At 58.6% G+C, this 14049-nt stretch overlaps 1 protein-coding gene across 3 annotated transcripts in view; it reads right to left on the bottom strand.

Moving 5' to 3' along the window:
* The window catches only part of NXNL2 (nucleoredoxin like 2), a 211395-nt gene that overhangs the window by 174517 nt on the left and 22829 nt on the right, over positions 1-14049 (bottom strand). Inside the window, exon 1 of one of the 3 annotated variants that reach the window (XM_049640048.1) lies at positions 5660-5961. The exons of the other annotated variants lie outside the window; for them this stretch is intronic. Coding sequence (XP_049496005.1) covers positions 5660-5961 — 302 coding nt within the window. Of the gene's footprint in view, positions 1-5659; positions 5962-14049 lie in introns of those variants that run through there. 3 annotated transcript variants of the gene reach the window in all.

The raw sequence follows: 14049 nt of genomic DNA, 5'->3' as shown, positions 1-14049 counted from the left end.
ATAAGCAAGAGCACACAGACCACTTAACCAGACCACAATGCAATGAAAACGGGACACCAATACAATGCAGCTTTTGGAATGAGTCTAAAAACTAACTAACCATACACTACCACTACATGTGAAACAGCGATACAGACCACAACACAATCAAAAGGGAACAATATGGAATACACTTCTGATCTGCAGCCGTAGACACAATTAGACATAGGAAGTTGTGGTCCTAAACACACTTTTCCAAATGACTTGTAGACGAGCTGTGTGACTGACTCAAAAGGCAAGAACAGGACTGATGCAGCAGACACTAGGAAAGGCAGACAGCGGAAAGAAGTCACAGCAGAGAAACGCACGTGATCCAGTGAGCTTCAAAACGAACCTGGCTGCGGGAAGACCTAACGGGCCAAGGCACTACCAGCACTGCTCAGGGGAAAAGGAAGGCACGGGAACATCGGTCCTGGGCCCACGGCGGATTCCACCCTGCTTGCAGACGCAGGCAGGCGGGCGAGGTCACTCCTACTATACCCGACTGCTGCCAGGACCACCAGGTCCCGAAGGAAACCTGCACACGGCTGCCACTCCGGCAGCTTCTGGAAGCTGTTGCTCACGTGAGGAAGAAACAGCCAAGGAGGAGAGAAAAAGTGTTATGTAAGACTGATCATCATCTGTGGAACAGACACCAGGGCTGACACGCACAAACCACAGACATGGAGAGACGCCAGCCCCGGGACCAGCTGAGGCCTTTGCTGACAAGCCAGCTGGCCTGGCAACTCAGGGGTAGGCTGGGGGGTGGAGAAGACCCCCCACCAGTGTTTTAAGGATGCTGAACAACCCCAGAAATTTGAAGGGCCTATGAAACTTGCTTTCCCCCAAAGCATAAGACAAACACATGGGGAAAAGAGAAACGGCTGCACAGCCCTTGGCCTGAAGACTGCAGGGAGGTGGCCAGAGGCTGCCACCAGCTTTGTCCAGCAGCTCAGGCAGATGGGTCAGTGCAGGGTCTTCACCCTGGGCAAGGCGGGGCGGGTAGTGCCCACCACGTCAGAATGGTCCCGCGGGGGTTTTGCTACCCAGGGCCCGGGGCTTACCCCCAAGGCCAGGAGGTGCCCCACGTGTGCAGCAGCAGTGCTAAGGGCACAGGGTTCCCAGACCAGCAGCAGCAGCACCAGGGAGCTCATTACAAGTGCAGAGTTTCCTGTCCCTGCTGGGGTGGGGCGGGTGGAGCCCACAATCCCTTGGGTTCACGCCTGCTGAAGCATGCAACCCTGCCAGTCTCCCAGGGCCGCCCGCATCCCCCTCCCTCCACCATCCAGTCACCCTGGGGATGGGGGAGAGAGCAGGCAGTAAGGGAAGCTGAGAACGGTGCCCTTGATGGCCTGGGCGGTAGAGGCATGTGGCTCCCTGCTCAGCATCCGTGACCCTCCACCTTCTGGTATTCACTAGCTGTAGAACTTGGGCAAGCTAGCTAACCTCCTTGTACCCCAAATTCCCCATCTGTACCATGGGAAATACCTCCCTGGGTTGTTGGGAGGTTTAGATAGTTAATATGCATACGGGATAGCTAAGGGATTGGCATGTAAATGCTCAGAAAACACTGGCTGTTATTGATGGAGCCACGTCCAACCCAAGGTGGGCCAGCGGTCCAATGCAGCACAGCCATTGAGTGCTGGCTACACCAACCAGCACCGGAACGGGTAACCAGCAGACTCAGAACTAGTGCGACTGCACGGAACACTTTCGTGTGAGCTAGGAGAGTGGAGGGTGTGAGATTACGCAGCCCGAGGCACAGCAGCCACTCTGCCACCATGAGGAGAGACTGCATTTGCCAAGTGGCCCCTGGCTGCAGCCTCAGCATGAGGCAGGCATGGCAGAAAGCAGAGCCATGAAATTGTCCTCGGTGGTTTCCCACCTCCCTGGAGACCAGCTCCTGGCTGCTGGGCGTGTAACTGAAGCCCATCAGTAAATCTTTATAGTTTAAGCTTTGGGCTGCTGCTGCTGCTGTTTCACTCCCTCGAAACATTAAATCAAGCTCTGACAGGTGTCGGGCAGGGGCGGAGGGGGGTGCAGGCAGGCTGGGCTTTGAGGAGTGAGGAGGAGTCTGGAATAGACATTGGCTCCAGAGTATCTGCAGTCAGCCGTGTGGGCCCTCGAATCCCCAGCCTGGCAGCGTCTGCGTGGAGACGACCGTAACCCTGGAGCTGCACGGAGAGGCTCGCAAGCACTGTCTCCACCAGCTTCGGGCGCGGTGTCCTGCGGGAATGGACGGCACCTTGGAAGGAGAGCCCCGTGGCCGCACAGAGTGCAGGCATGAGAACTCTGAGCGCGGTATGCTCTGGGGGAGCCCGAGGGCCCAGCTCAGGGCGGGCGCTGCTGCGACAGTGGCTCCCTCCCTTCACCTAATAGCGCGTCCTCCACTGGCACAGCCACTTCTGGGTTGTCATGGCAACGCTGGTTCCAGTCTCTTCTCCCCCCCCCCCCCCACCCCCCCCTTGGCCGCCCTGGCGCCCCGGGTGCCCCCCCCCTCTCCCCCCCCCCCCCCCCCCCGCCCCGGGCCAGCAAATCTCTGCAGTGGCTCCAGCCAAGGAGCAGAGCCCACAGGCGCCAAGCATGGAGCAGCAGCTGCTTCCACCCTGAACGCTAGAGACACTGCTCACACGGGTGGCGCTGGGCGCAAGACAGGCATGGGCCTCCCGGGCCAGAAATGCCCCTCATGTCCCCCAGCGGCATGGATGAGGAGGAGGGGCTGCTGGGCGGGGAAGTGAGGGCTCCAGGGTTGGGGGGCTGCAAGCATGTGTACGAACTGTGGAGGTGGGAAAGGTATGGGGTATTCTGGAACACTGCTGTCCAGTCTGCAGAGGGGGTCACAGAAGGCTGGGGCAGGAGGTGAGTATGGGGCAAGTGTGGGAGGGCAGGGCAAGACGTGGACTGAGCCCCCTGGGCCACAGGGACCCCGGAGAGCTGGGGTAGGCACAGCAGGACCAGGCCTGCCTCAGACAAGAAAGATGAGGTGGGTTCCAGAACAAGAGTCCTTTAAACATGGACACTGGGGCTGAGGTTAGAATATTCCAACGGTCCAGGCCCTGCCTGAAGGAGGTAGCAACGAGGAGGAAACCAGACTCAGCAGATTCAGTGCTTAATGGGGACACGTTGAGTCAGGAGGCCTGGCAGGTGGGGGGGGAGCTGGAACCCAAGGCTGGGGAGATGGCAGGGGGCACAGGCACCCCACCAAGTGGGTGGCTTGGACGGAGCCACTCTCCACCCATGAAACGATGCCACGGCCAAGTGTCTTCTGTGCAGTGCAAACCTGTCAGGAGGCATCCCATTCTCCTGGCCCACGGTGGGGGTGGTGGTCAGCGCCAGAGCAGACCAGAGGGGGGCAGAGTCATTCGTCGGGGCCTCCTGGGGTACCAGAGCCCAAGTGGGTACCAGCATTATTAACAAACAATCATAAAGGCCATGAAAAATCACCACTGAGCAGATCTTGCGTGCGACAGCAGGAGACAGGAATTCCTGCTGGCACTGGGCCCATAACAAAGGGAAAGGAGATGGGCAGGACACCTGTCCTTGGTGTCCACAATCAGGCCGCTCGCCCACCTGCACACAGGCACCAGCCGCAGGGACTTCAGTAGACATGTCTGTCTAGGGCTGTCAACGCCCTGCAGCCATGTGGCCTCCAGCCATGCCCAGGGCACCCGTGGTGGCTCCCCAGTGATTCCTCCTCCTCCTCCTCCCCTCACCTGGGACTCAGTGGGTAGCCGCTGAGGAAGAAAGCCCCAGGGCCCTGACCATGACTGACCTAGCGGGAGCAGAGCACTATCCCGGCTAGAATAAGGGAGTAGCTCCAAACATTCTCACAGAACATCCCACTTCCTACCACAGAAACTGCAAGGACAGAGCCAGTGTGGTGCAGTCTGGAAAGAGGAAGGACGAGGTCTCACCAGCAGAAAAACTGACGCTGGACTCTTCTGGAGACCACGCTGGCCTCCTGCTGCCTGCAGTGGACCCTAAGGGCTCTGACCGCAGCACAGGAGAAGCAGGAGGGAGCTCCGCAAGGCCGTCCCCCAGCGAGATCCCAGGTAGCCCCGAGGAGAAAGAGGGAGGAGAAGCTCTAAGCAGAGACTCAGGTTCCAGAGCCTCAGCGGCACACCTGCGAACCAGGACAAGGTGCTGGCACGTGACCGCCAATGGCTCCAAACTCCCGGATCAGGGCCGCCCTCATACACAACAGGGGCCTCATCACCCGGCAGTGAGCCCCCTTGCCTCCATCAAGCCACAAAGAAATCCCCGACCCTGAGCGCTGCCTAGTTACCCACGCAGTCCCCCTGCCACTTTCAAACCTGTACTGGTTCCAAGGCCGTGCATAACTCTGGTGCTAAGCATATCAGAGGCATTCGCAAACACCACCAGAGGAGATGCTACGGCGAATCCCTCTGCCAAGTAAGTCACTGGGACTCACCCTCTCAAAATTGTCACTTGGGTTTGTTTCCACTGTCGCGTAATCTAGACATCTGTAAGATGCTCCTGGAGCGAGGCCTCTTCTTAGAGGCCTGCTTCTTAGCAGGTGCCCACCTGGAAGGCCTGAGCCTCACCTCCTCCTCAGCGTCCCTGCGGCACGTGTTCGTGGGAAGAAACGTTCTTCTACGGACCTTTCCAAAGCCCCCTGCCACTTTTAACTGTTCACAAGCCAATTCATCAGGACAGCTCGGGGAGGGAGGTGGGGGGGGGTCCACCACAACTGAATGATAGCCCCCCCCCCCAGGACCATAAATGAGAAACATGCCCTGTAAAACACACCCAGAAACTCACTCCACGTCCATTACAAGGATGGTGGGGTAACACCGTGTGCAGAGTGTAAATGCTTTCACCACAACAGGGACCCCAAGGTGCAATCAGAGCCCAGCCACACTCCAGTCCACCAACCCTCCTGAGATCCTCCCCACCCTCCCTCCTCCCCCCACCTCTTCCCTCCCAACTCCTCCCTCCCACCTCCTCTGTCCTCCCTCCTCCCTCCCATTTCCTCTGTCCTCCCTCCTCCCTCCTACTTTCTCTCTCCTCCCTCCTTTCTACCTTCTTCCTCCTCCTTCTTCCATCCCACTTCCTCCATCCCACCTCCTCTCTCCTCTCTCCCACCTTCTCCCTCCTCCCCAGTCAGGTCCCTACTCCCTGGGGATTTTTGTGGCCTCTGACATTAACCCCAGGAGCCCAGGGACCTGGTTCTTCCTACAGCTGTGGAAATGGTAAACACCTTCACTTTCAGGCAATTCCAGGCCTGGCAGCGATAACCAAGCCGCACCCCGGCCAGCAGAGAGGGAGTTCCTCCAGCCTTGGAGTTCTGTGCGCCCCTGGGCACTGCCCCCAGCCGCTCGCGGCAGCTGACGCAGAGACCCAGTTCCCACGCGAGCCTCCCGAGGCACCCTCTCCTGCTTCCACACCCCTCCCCGAGTCCCACCACCGCTAGGCTCCGCAACAGCCACATCACCAGAGCTCCTTGGAAACGCAGACCCGCTAAGTCAGGGCCCGGCTCTCCAAGTCCCCAGGGATGTGGCAGCCCCACGGGACCCCCCGGGGGCCTGGGGTGGGGGCCACGAGCGACGCCGGGGAGGCCCGCCCGAGGGGTGGGGGGAGGGACGAGCTCCACGCGGCCGCCCAACCCCGTCCCACTCACTGCCGGAAGGGATCGTGGAAGGGCAGCGCCAGCCAGGCGCCGTGCAGCTCGCGCATGAAATCCAGCATCTCCTGCGCGCTGCCGTCGGCCGACACAAACACCACCGCGAACGGAGCGGGCGGCCGCGCCTCGGCCACCAGCTGCGCGTAGAAGTGGCAGAGCAGCGGCGTGAAGTCGCGGCTGGGCGCGCACCAGCCGGCGGCGAAGTACAGCGCCACCACCTTGTTCTGCAGCTCCTCCTCGGCCTCCACCCACGCGCCGTCCCGGGTCAGCAGGCGCCGGCCGCCCAGCACGTCCACCATGGCTTGGGCGCGGACACCTGCGGGGGAGGCGGCGGGGAGCGCGGGCGCAGGGACACCTGCGGGGGGCGGGGACGGCGGGGAGCTTGGGCGCCGGGACACCTGCGGGGGGCGGGGGGGGCAGGGAGCACGGGCGCAGGGACACCAGCGGGGGACGGGGGCGGCGAGGAGTGCGGGCGCACGGACACCTGCGGGGGCGGCGGAAGCATGGACTTCCACGCAGCACCCACAATTTCGGGGACGGATACCTGCGGTCGCGGAACACCTGAGGGGGACGGCAGTGAGCACGGGCGCGCCGACTCTTGCGCGCGCCGGCGGTGAGTGCAGAGGGACGGTCACCCGCGGGCGGGCGGCGGTGCCGCACAGGACCCGCTCGGGCTGTGCCGCTACCTGGGGCCCCACCTGCTCCTCTGCCCCGGCCCCGGCTGCGACACGGGCGTGAATACTTGAGGGAGGAGGGACACACAGACACCCGCGGCGACCCCGAAGCGGCGGCTGCGACAGCACCCGCCTCCTGGAAGCCGGGCTGCCGGGCCCGCCCTACGCCTCGCCCACCACGCCCTCTCCGGAGCTCCGCCTGCTCTCCGCCCCGCCCCTCCTCTCCTGTCCGAGGGCCCCCATCCCGCTCGGCAGTGTCCCCAGTGCCCCGCCCATCTCCGTTGCCCGTATCCACGGTCCTCTCTGCGCCCCCGCCCCACGTGTCCTGATGACCTGAGAGGTCACAGTGTTGAAGTACCAAGGCACGCTGGAGGCCCTCAGGATCCAGCAGCGAGCAAAATAATTTCAGCTCCTGCGCGGGCAGGGGCGGGGAAGCGGAGAGTGGGGCACTCGGGGGAGGCGCAGATTTAAGGCATTTGCCACAAAAAACTCAGTGATCAAGATGAATCACATTCTAAGGCAGTATTTTAAAACTTCAAAATCAATGCAAAAAACTTCACGATGAACAAAACATCAAACTTGTAAATAAGGGCAGGATCCTGCCTGCCCCGACGCGCAGCAGAAAAGCGCGTACTGGACTGAGCCCCGCGGGAGGGCGCACCCGCCGATTGGAGATTCGGTCCGACCCACGCTGCCCCCAGCAGCGCGCTGCCAAAGCCGCGTTTCCCTGTGGAATTGTAAGACCTGGGGGAGATGCAGGTGAATGAGAAAAAAGCTGGGAGGGGGCCCTTGCAGGTGGAGGTCCGACTTTTGTTAAAACTCAGGAATATGATGAATGGAATGCAGCTAAAACTGTGAATGTCAAGACTGTCTTGATCTGTTTGGCTTTTTTCCCTTTTATCTCAACAGTGAGCGAAGTAGAGAACGTTCCTTTCAGCGACACACTCCCACGGGGGAAATTTCCAGTTATCTGTGTAAATACTGAGGTGCCTTCCTGCAGCCGCGGTGAGCCTGCGCAGCCTTCCAGGGAGAGGAGATGTGGGGGAGCACCCCTCCTCACCAGGGGACCCTCCTCTGGCTGCTCTGAGTGTGTGTGTGAAGGATGGGGCCGGCCCTCCAGAGCTCCTCCAGGGAGCAAGGGACACTGGTGCTGTTCTGCTCGTTCACCTGCTCCACCCATTGTCAAGGGACTTCTCAGGGCGGTTCCTGGGGCATGAGCCTGTGTCTTCAGACAACCATCCCACCCCACTGGCCACTCCTTAAGGTGGAAGGGGACTACAGGAGCCATGAGACGCAGAAGGAAACCCAGAACCCTCTCCTGCCTCTGCTGTCAGTGTCCTGCACAACTTCCTCCACCCAAAGCAGGAACAGCCACAAATGCAGTCCCAGAAACAGGGCTTGCTGTCCCTAATCCCCGCTGGGACGCTCAAAATCAGTTCGTACTGGACTTCCTTCTGGGCACGTAAGGGTGCCTTGAACAGGGCATCTGCTAAGCAGCTTCACATGCCCTGGATAACCCCAGCCATGCTGGACAGCGCTCCTACTCCTGAGGCTTGTGAGCAGCTCCAGGAGGGCCTTCTTGGGTCTGCCCCCCTCCCCGAACCCCCTAACCCCTGCCACACCTACACAGTTTGTGACCTAGATTCTGCCCTACCATCCATCCCCCACCCAAACTGCATCTCCTCCTGTCTGATGACAAAAGTCCCCGGAGGCTCCCAGGACGCTCACCTAAGGTTGGTCCCTGGGCCCCGGCCCCGGCCCCTGCCTGCCAAGAATCCCACTGAGTCAGCCCCCATTCTTGATCACCCCGCCTACCTTCACCAACAATCCCCCGCCCTTGGTGTCTCCTCTAACTGGCTTTCCATCCGCCTCCACACACTGACCCCACCCCACCCTCTCCCTTGGCCATAAACCCTCCCTTGGCCTGTGTTCAGAGTTGAGCTCAGCTTTCCACGCCCCCCCCCCCCCCCGCCTCGCCGGTGCAGTGGTACTGAATAGAATCTGTTCATCACCTTTAACTGGCATCCAGCTCTATTTCTCCCGAGCAGCTATCAAGAGCTCTGATACCTCAGCTGGCTCACAGCCAGGGCATTGACTGTGGGGCAGAATGTTCCTGGAGCTAATACTGGCTGGTTGGTACAGGAGACTGAAAAGCCTCTCTGGAAAGAAACACTGTGGTAGGATCATGGCTCTGCCTGTCTGTGCTCGGCACGCAGGCTCTCCCCACTTCTGACTGAAGCTGTTTCTCAGAGGAAGTATTTTTTCTGAGCGGGAACACCCGGGAAGTCCCCAGCCAGCATGCCTCTTCCCCACTCCGTCTTTGGATGCTGCATACCGAGTTGCATCTATGTTCCAGAAGAGAGGCACCGAAGAAACAGGACCTGAGGCCACTTGCCATGAAATAGATTTTTTTTTCCACTACAAGATGTACACAGGAAGATTCATTTATTTCTACCACTAGTTATGAATACACAAATATTCTCATGGAAGCTTTTTCTGCTCTGATCAGCACAGCAAACAAATTAGACCTCCCAGTGTGCAAATATCACACTCTGAATTTCCTGGTTTTAAATATTCATGCTGGAGTTATTTATTTTCCTGTACTTAAGTATTTGTTCTCAGGGAATGACATGAGGTCTTCATGGCTCACTTTTAAAATGGCGGTTGACCACCTGCAGGGAACGGGCGGCAAAGTGACAAACAGAAGGCTGGCTTTCTCAGTGACTAGCTACGGGGTCACAACCAAGTCACCCCACAGGCCCAGCTTCCCAGACACAACTTCGTGTTTAGAAGTGGTCAAAACAGATATGGTTTTGGGCTGAGGAAGTGCTCCCTGGCCCCACCAGCTTCCTCCCAGTAATGTGTTAGATGGTTCTAGAAGCATTTGTGCTGCTCCAGCAGATGGACTGAAACACAAAACGCAGGCACAGAGAGAAGGTGACAGTGTGCCTCAGGCTCCCCTGCTGCCCTAACAGAGCCGGTGGCTGCAACAGCAGAAACTCGCATCTCACAGCTCTGGAGGTGGGAAGTCGGAGATCGAGGTGCTGGTAAGCCCCTGCCCGGCTTGTAGACCACCACCTTCTGTGTCCCTGCATGGCAGTGGGGAGAGCTGTCTTCCTCTTCTTTAAAGGTACGTCCTATCAGATCGGGACCTTGTTTACGCATCATTACCCCCTAAAAACCCTACTTCCAGACACAGCCCCATTGGGGGTTAGGGCTTCAGCACGTGGAATTGGGGGACACGGCTCCACCCACACACAAGCAGTGCGTGTCCCTGACCCCAAATGTTTAAGTCTAGTGTGAAAGAAAGCCTGGGCTGCAGTGCCCTCTGAACGAGGGAAAGTAAGGTGTGGAGGGAAAGAGCAGTCCTATGGTTGTCCCAAGTCAACAGTAAACCCAGCAGGGGGTGACAGTAGTTCAGGTGGACGGGTGGTGGGGGGAGGCGTTCAACAACTGCACAATGGCTTCTATGTGCCAGGATCCGGAGAGACTTTAATCACGTGGGACAAGGCTCCGTGCCATACAGGACATGGCTTCATTTTCTCTTTTGGAAGCTCACCCCCATATCCCACCAAACCGTCCTCAGAAATGTACCCAGTGAGGTGGGGGTCGCACCAGGCTGGGGGTGCCCTTGCCAAGGGCTGTGGAATCTGAGATGCGGCTCACAACCCCTGCCCCATCTCTGCAGGAGCAGCCTGGCCGACCCTGCACACCGGGTATGAGGTCTGGCGGCCAGACCGCCCCTCCCCAGGGAGGGCGACCACCTGGTGGCGGACACCTCCCAGACACCTGTGTCATCATGAGGCTGTGTGCCCAGGTTCCAAGTCACGAGAACCGGTCCCAGTTGCAGTGAATGGATCTGTGCATCATTTCTGCATTGGGGCACCTCTCCACGGCTCCCAACCAGGGCTGGCCACAGCAGCTGCTAGGCCTGGCGCAAAATGAAAACCCGGGGCTGCTGGCCACACTCAAGTGTGCAAGAAGCTCTTCCCTTTCTCCAGTGGCTCTCGCTTGGCCCGTCATGGTTGAATGTTCCATTGTCTTGGGCACAGGGTGAACACGACCTTCACACTGGCCCAGGGGGCTGGCCCATGAGCGGCCGCACAGCTGTTGGGTTCTCTGTCCTGCCAGCTGCTCCCACCACCGTGCCCACCCTGAGACTCAGCGAGACTCACATGTCCCAAGGGGACCCTCTGCACCCCACACCCCGGTGGAGTCGGGACACTAAGGGACACCAACAGAGGAGGACGGAGCAGTCTGGAACCCGTTCCCAGAAGGCTGTGGGGCAGTGGGAGGTGGGAGCGTGCTTGAGCCGAGGTCTGAGCCCCTGAGATTGCAGGAGTCCACACCCGATGCTGGACCTGCTCCCAACACGGCAGCAGGACATCCACACGACAGTGGCTTCATTTAACTACTTTTATCTGCAACAACCTGCTTTCCAAGTCATCCTGAGGTTCTGGGGGCCAGGATGTCAGCACACCTTTGCTGAAGGGACACAATTCAACCCCTAACAGCAGCGCTGAGGACGGACAGTTACCTTCAGGGCAGGACTGGAAGGCGGCATACGAGGGCAGGCCCAGGAGCAGGTGGGGGGTAGGGGGTGGGCTCGGGTGGGCTGGGGACAGGGAAGAGCAAGCATCTCCACGTGGCTGCAGCGGCCGTGTGCAGGAAGCTGATAGAGGACGAGGGAAGGAGGGCTGTGGCAGCTCGTGGAGGGCCAGGCACCCGGTACATGGTAAAGTGGGTGGTGTGCATTCACGCCATGCACCAGGCACCGTGTCGGGCACTTTACCTACTTGGTGTTATCTAATCTTCACAAAAGGCTTACGAGGTGTTGCAAAAACACAGTAATAAATGTAGCTCCTCTCTTTGTAAACAAACTATGAAATTGGAAATGTGGACTTTGGTTTTATTAAAACGAGAGTGAAATCCCAAAGTACTGTTCAGGTACTGTGCTTCCTGTTGCTAACCCCATTCTCCCTGCCTGCCACCCACCACATGGTGTTAGGACAATCCCCACACCCTCCCCAACCTCCCTCCTCAATACCTGCCCAGTGAGATGTGAGGCTCTTCCTGGAATGGTATTCCTCTCCCTGATATGAAGGGAATTTCTCGAGAACCCCCTGCCTGGTGCTGGAGGGCACCCACCGCCGAGGAAAATTGCTTCCAAGTTTTAATTAACAAGGTCACAAAGGCAAGTGTGTCTGTGTAAAACCTTGTCAGCCTGAAACGTCTCCCAGATGTGTCGTCCAGAGGCCCGTGGATGCATGGTTCCTGCTACTTTCTCTGGCCGCTGCATGGTTTGTTTTCATACCTCACCCGTGGGTGAGCTTTTACCGTAAAATGAAAGATCCCGAAAACCACACGAAACAAATGTGCAGCTCTCTTAGAAAAAACAGTCCTGCCACCCCATCCAGGTCCCTGAGCGGCTTTGCCCCCCCCCCCCGACACCCGAGGGTGCCCTCTGGCCTCGGGTCCTGATCACCTGCCAGCCCGGGGTGCCCTCTGGCCTCGAGTCCTCCTGTCCTACTGGAACGGGAACTGCTTGCTGGATGGCGGCCCCCTCCCAGGCCCCCAGTGAAGGCCGGCCCCTGGGGTGTCCAGCATCCTTCTCCCCACTGTGCACACAAGAAGGGATGAGGCAAGTCACTGCAGGGACAGACGTGATTTTGGGGCTCAGTACGAGCACACAGCTGGGCACCCTCACAGAGGGCAGTTCTTGGGGTCTCGTGAGGAAAAGGGGGGGCCCGTGGTCCCTGGAGGGGCGGGTGGCCTCACAACAATGGCCACTGGCAGGACAATGGCAACAAAGCCAAAACTACACGGTGCACAACTTGCTGTGCCCTAATTCACGTGGGAACAGGAGTCACTGCCCTAGCAGAGCGGCTACCTGAGAGGGCCGCCTGGCAGTCGTGTCCAGGCCCGACCCAGGCTCTGCCGGGGTCTCGCCTGCTGGGTCCAGGCCTGACGTCGGGAGACGCCCCATTTTTCCCTCCTTCCAAGCCTCCCAACAAGGGGATCCGCCTCAACACTTCTTTATCCCCAATTACAGCTATTGAAAACCACTCCCAGTTTTCCTTTTTAAAGAGAAACGGCATGCACCTGCCTCCCGCTTTGCCCGCGAGACCCTGCAGGTGAGACAAGCGCCAGCCAGAGGGAGTGCCACCGTCAGACAGTGGCCCCTATGCGTCACTGCCCGCGGCCAGGGCTGCTGACTTGCTCATTTCAAGCTGCCTCTGGCCCAGTCCCCAGGTCACCCCTCAGCAGCGCAAAGAGGATCCCACGAAAACCAGGGATGCAGGTCAAAGGGAAAACCCAGCTTTCTTCCAGAAAGCAGAGCTGGAACTTCTCCCTCCCGCTGGGTCTCCAGTGTCCCTTCTCGGACCAGCTCCCAACACAGGTTCGAGTACACACACACGCACGCACACGCACACGCAATGCCTCTGCTCCAAGAAAGCCGGTCACTAGCAGTGTCTGCGAGGGGAAAAGGGTCTCCACGTCAGGAAAAAAAGCACAAAAACACAGGAATGGCTGTGTGCTGCCAACTGAAAGGTGGCAGTTTCGTGAACTGACAAGCAGCGGATGCTCTCCTGAGCCCCCACTTGGGTTCAGAGTAACTATGGAGCTGGCCCTCCGGCGGGTGTGGGGGCCAGAGCAGAGGAGAGGCCTCGTGGTGCGCAGCTGGGGTGCCTCCACCAGGTCCCAGGGGGACAGCTGGCACCGTCCACATCTCGGCGTGGGCACAGCCTCATGAGGGAGGAGGGCCAGCCCTGGTCATGGGCACACAACGGCCTCAACCCACTGTATTTCCTGTGCAACTGAAACCTTGCTGGAAGGAGAACGGCACCCCACAGGGAACACTCCAGGGTCCAAGCCCCACCCTGCTTCATCTGCAGACACCCCCTGGATGTCATGATTGGACCAGGGCTGGGGTACCCTTTCCTGTCACCAGAAAGTAGACATGATCCTAAAGGGTCCGTGGTGCCTTTCTTGACCCTTAGGTCAAACCCACGCTTCTCAATTCTTAGACCCAAACGAGGGACTAAGACTTATCTGCACCACGAGACACTGTGCGTACCGTGCCAACACTTCGGCGTGTGTCTCTAAACACATAAGGCGTCTTCACCATTCAACTGCTATGCCACTGTCACACCTCACAAAAATTTAAGTCTTGGATACCATCGAACAGCAAGCCACGTTCAAGTCTCCCAATGGTTAAAAAAACAAACATCTTCTTACACATGGTTTGCTCAGATCAGGATCCACAGAAGAGTCACCCTTACAAATATGGTCAGTCCCTTAAGTCTGTTTCAATCTGCAAAAGCTCCCTTTCTCTGGTCACTCCACTCCTGTCCACGCTATTTATGGCCCCACTCCCATCCACACTATCTATTTATGGCCCCCACTCCCGTCCACGCTATCATTTACGGCCCCACTCCCGTCCACGCTATCTATTTATGGCCCCACTCCTGTCCACGCTATCTATTTATGGCCCCACTCCTGTCCATGCTATCTATTTATGGCCCCACTCCTGTCCATGCTATTTATGGAAGAAGCCAGTGGACTGCCTTCTGGTGGTAATACCAAGTTAATACTTCTAGCCCTGGTTTCGAGGAAAGGTTGCTTCGAACTAGAAGGTCATCTTGGTGGGACAATTCCCTACGTGATGCCACGGGTTTCCTGCCTCACTTCTGCTGACACGGATGGATCATC

The sequence above is a fragment of the Panthera uncia genome, chromosome D4, assembly GCF_023721935.1.
Source record: "Panthera uncia isolate 11264 chromosome D4, Puncia_PCG_1.0, whole genome shotgun sequence".
In the NCBI taxonomy this organism is placed as follows: Eukaryota; Metazoa; Chordata; class Mammalia; order Carnivora; family Felidae; genus Panthera; species Panthera uncia.
This window is presented reverse-complemented; position numbering and strand designations above follow the sequence as displayed.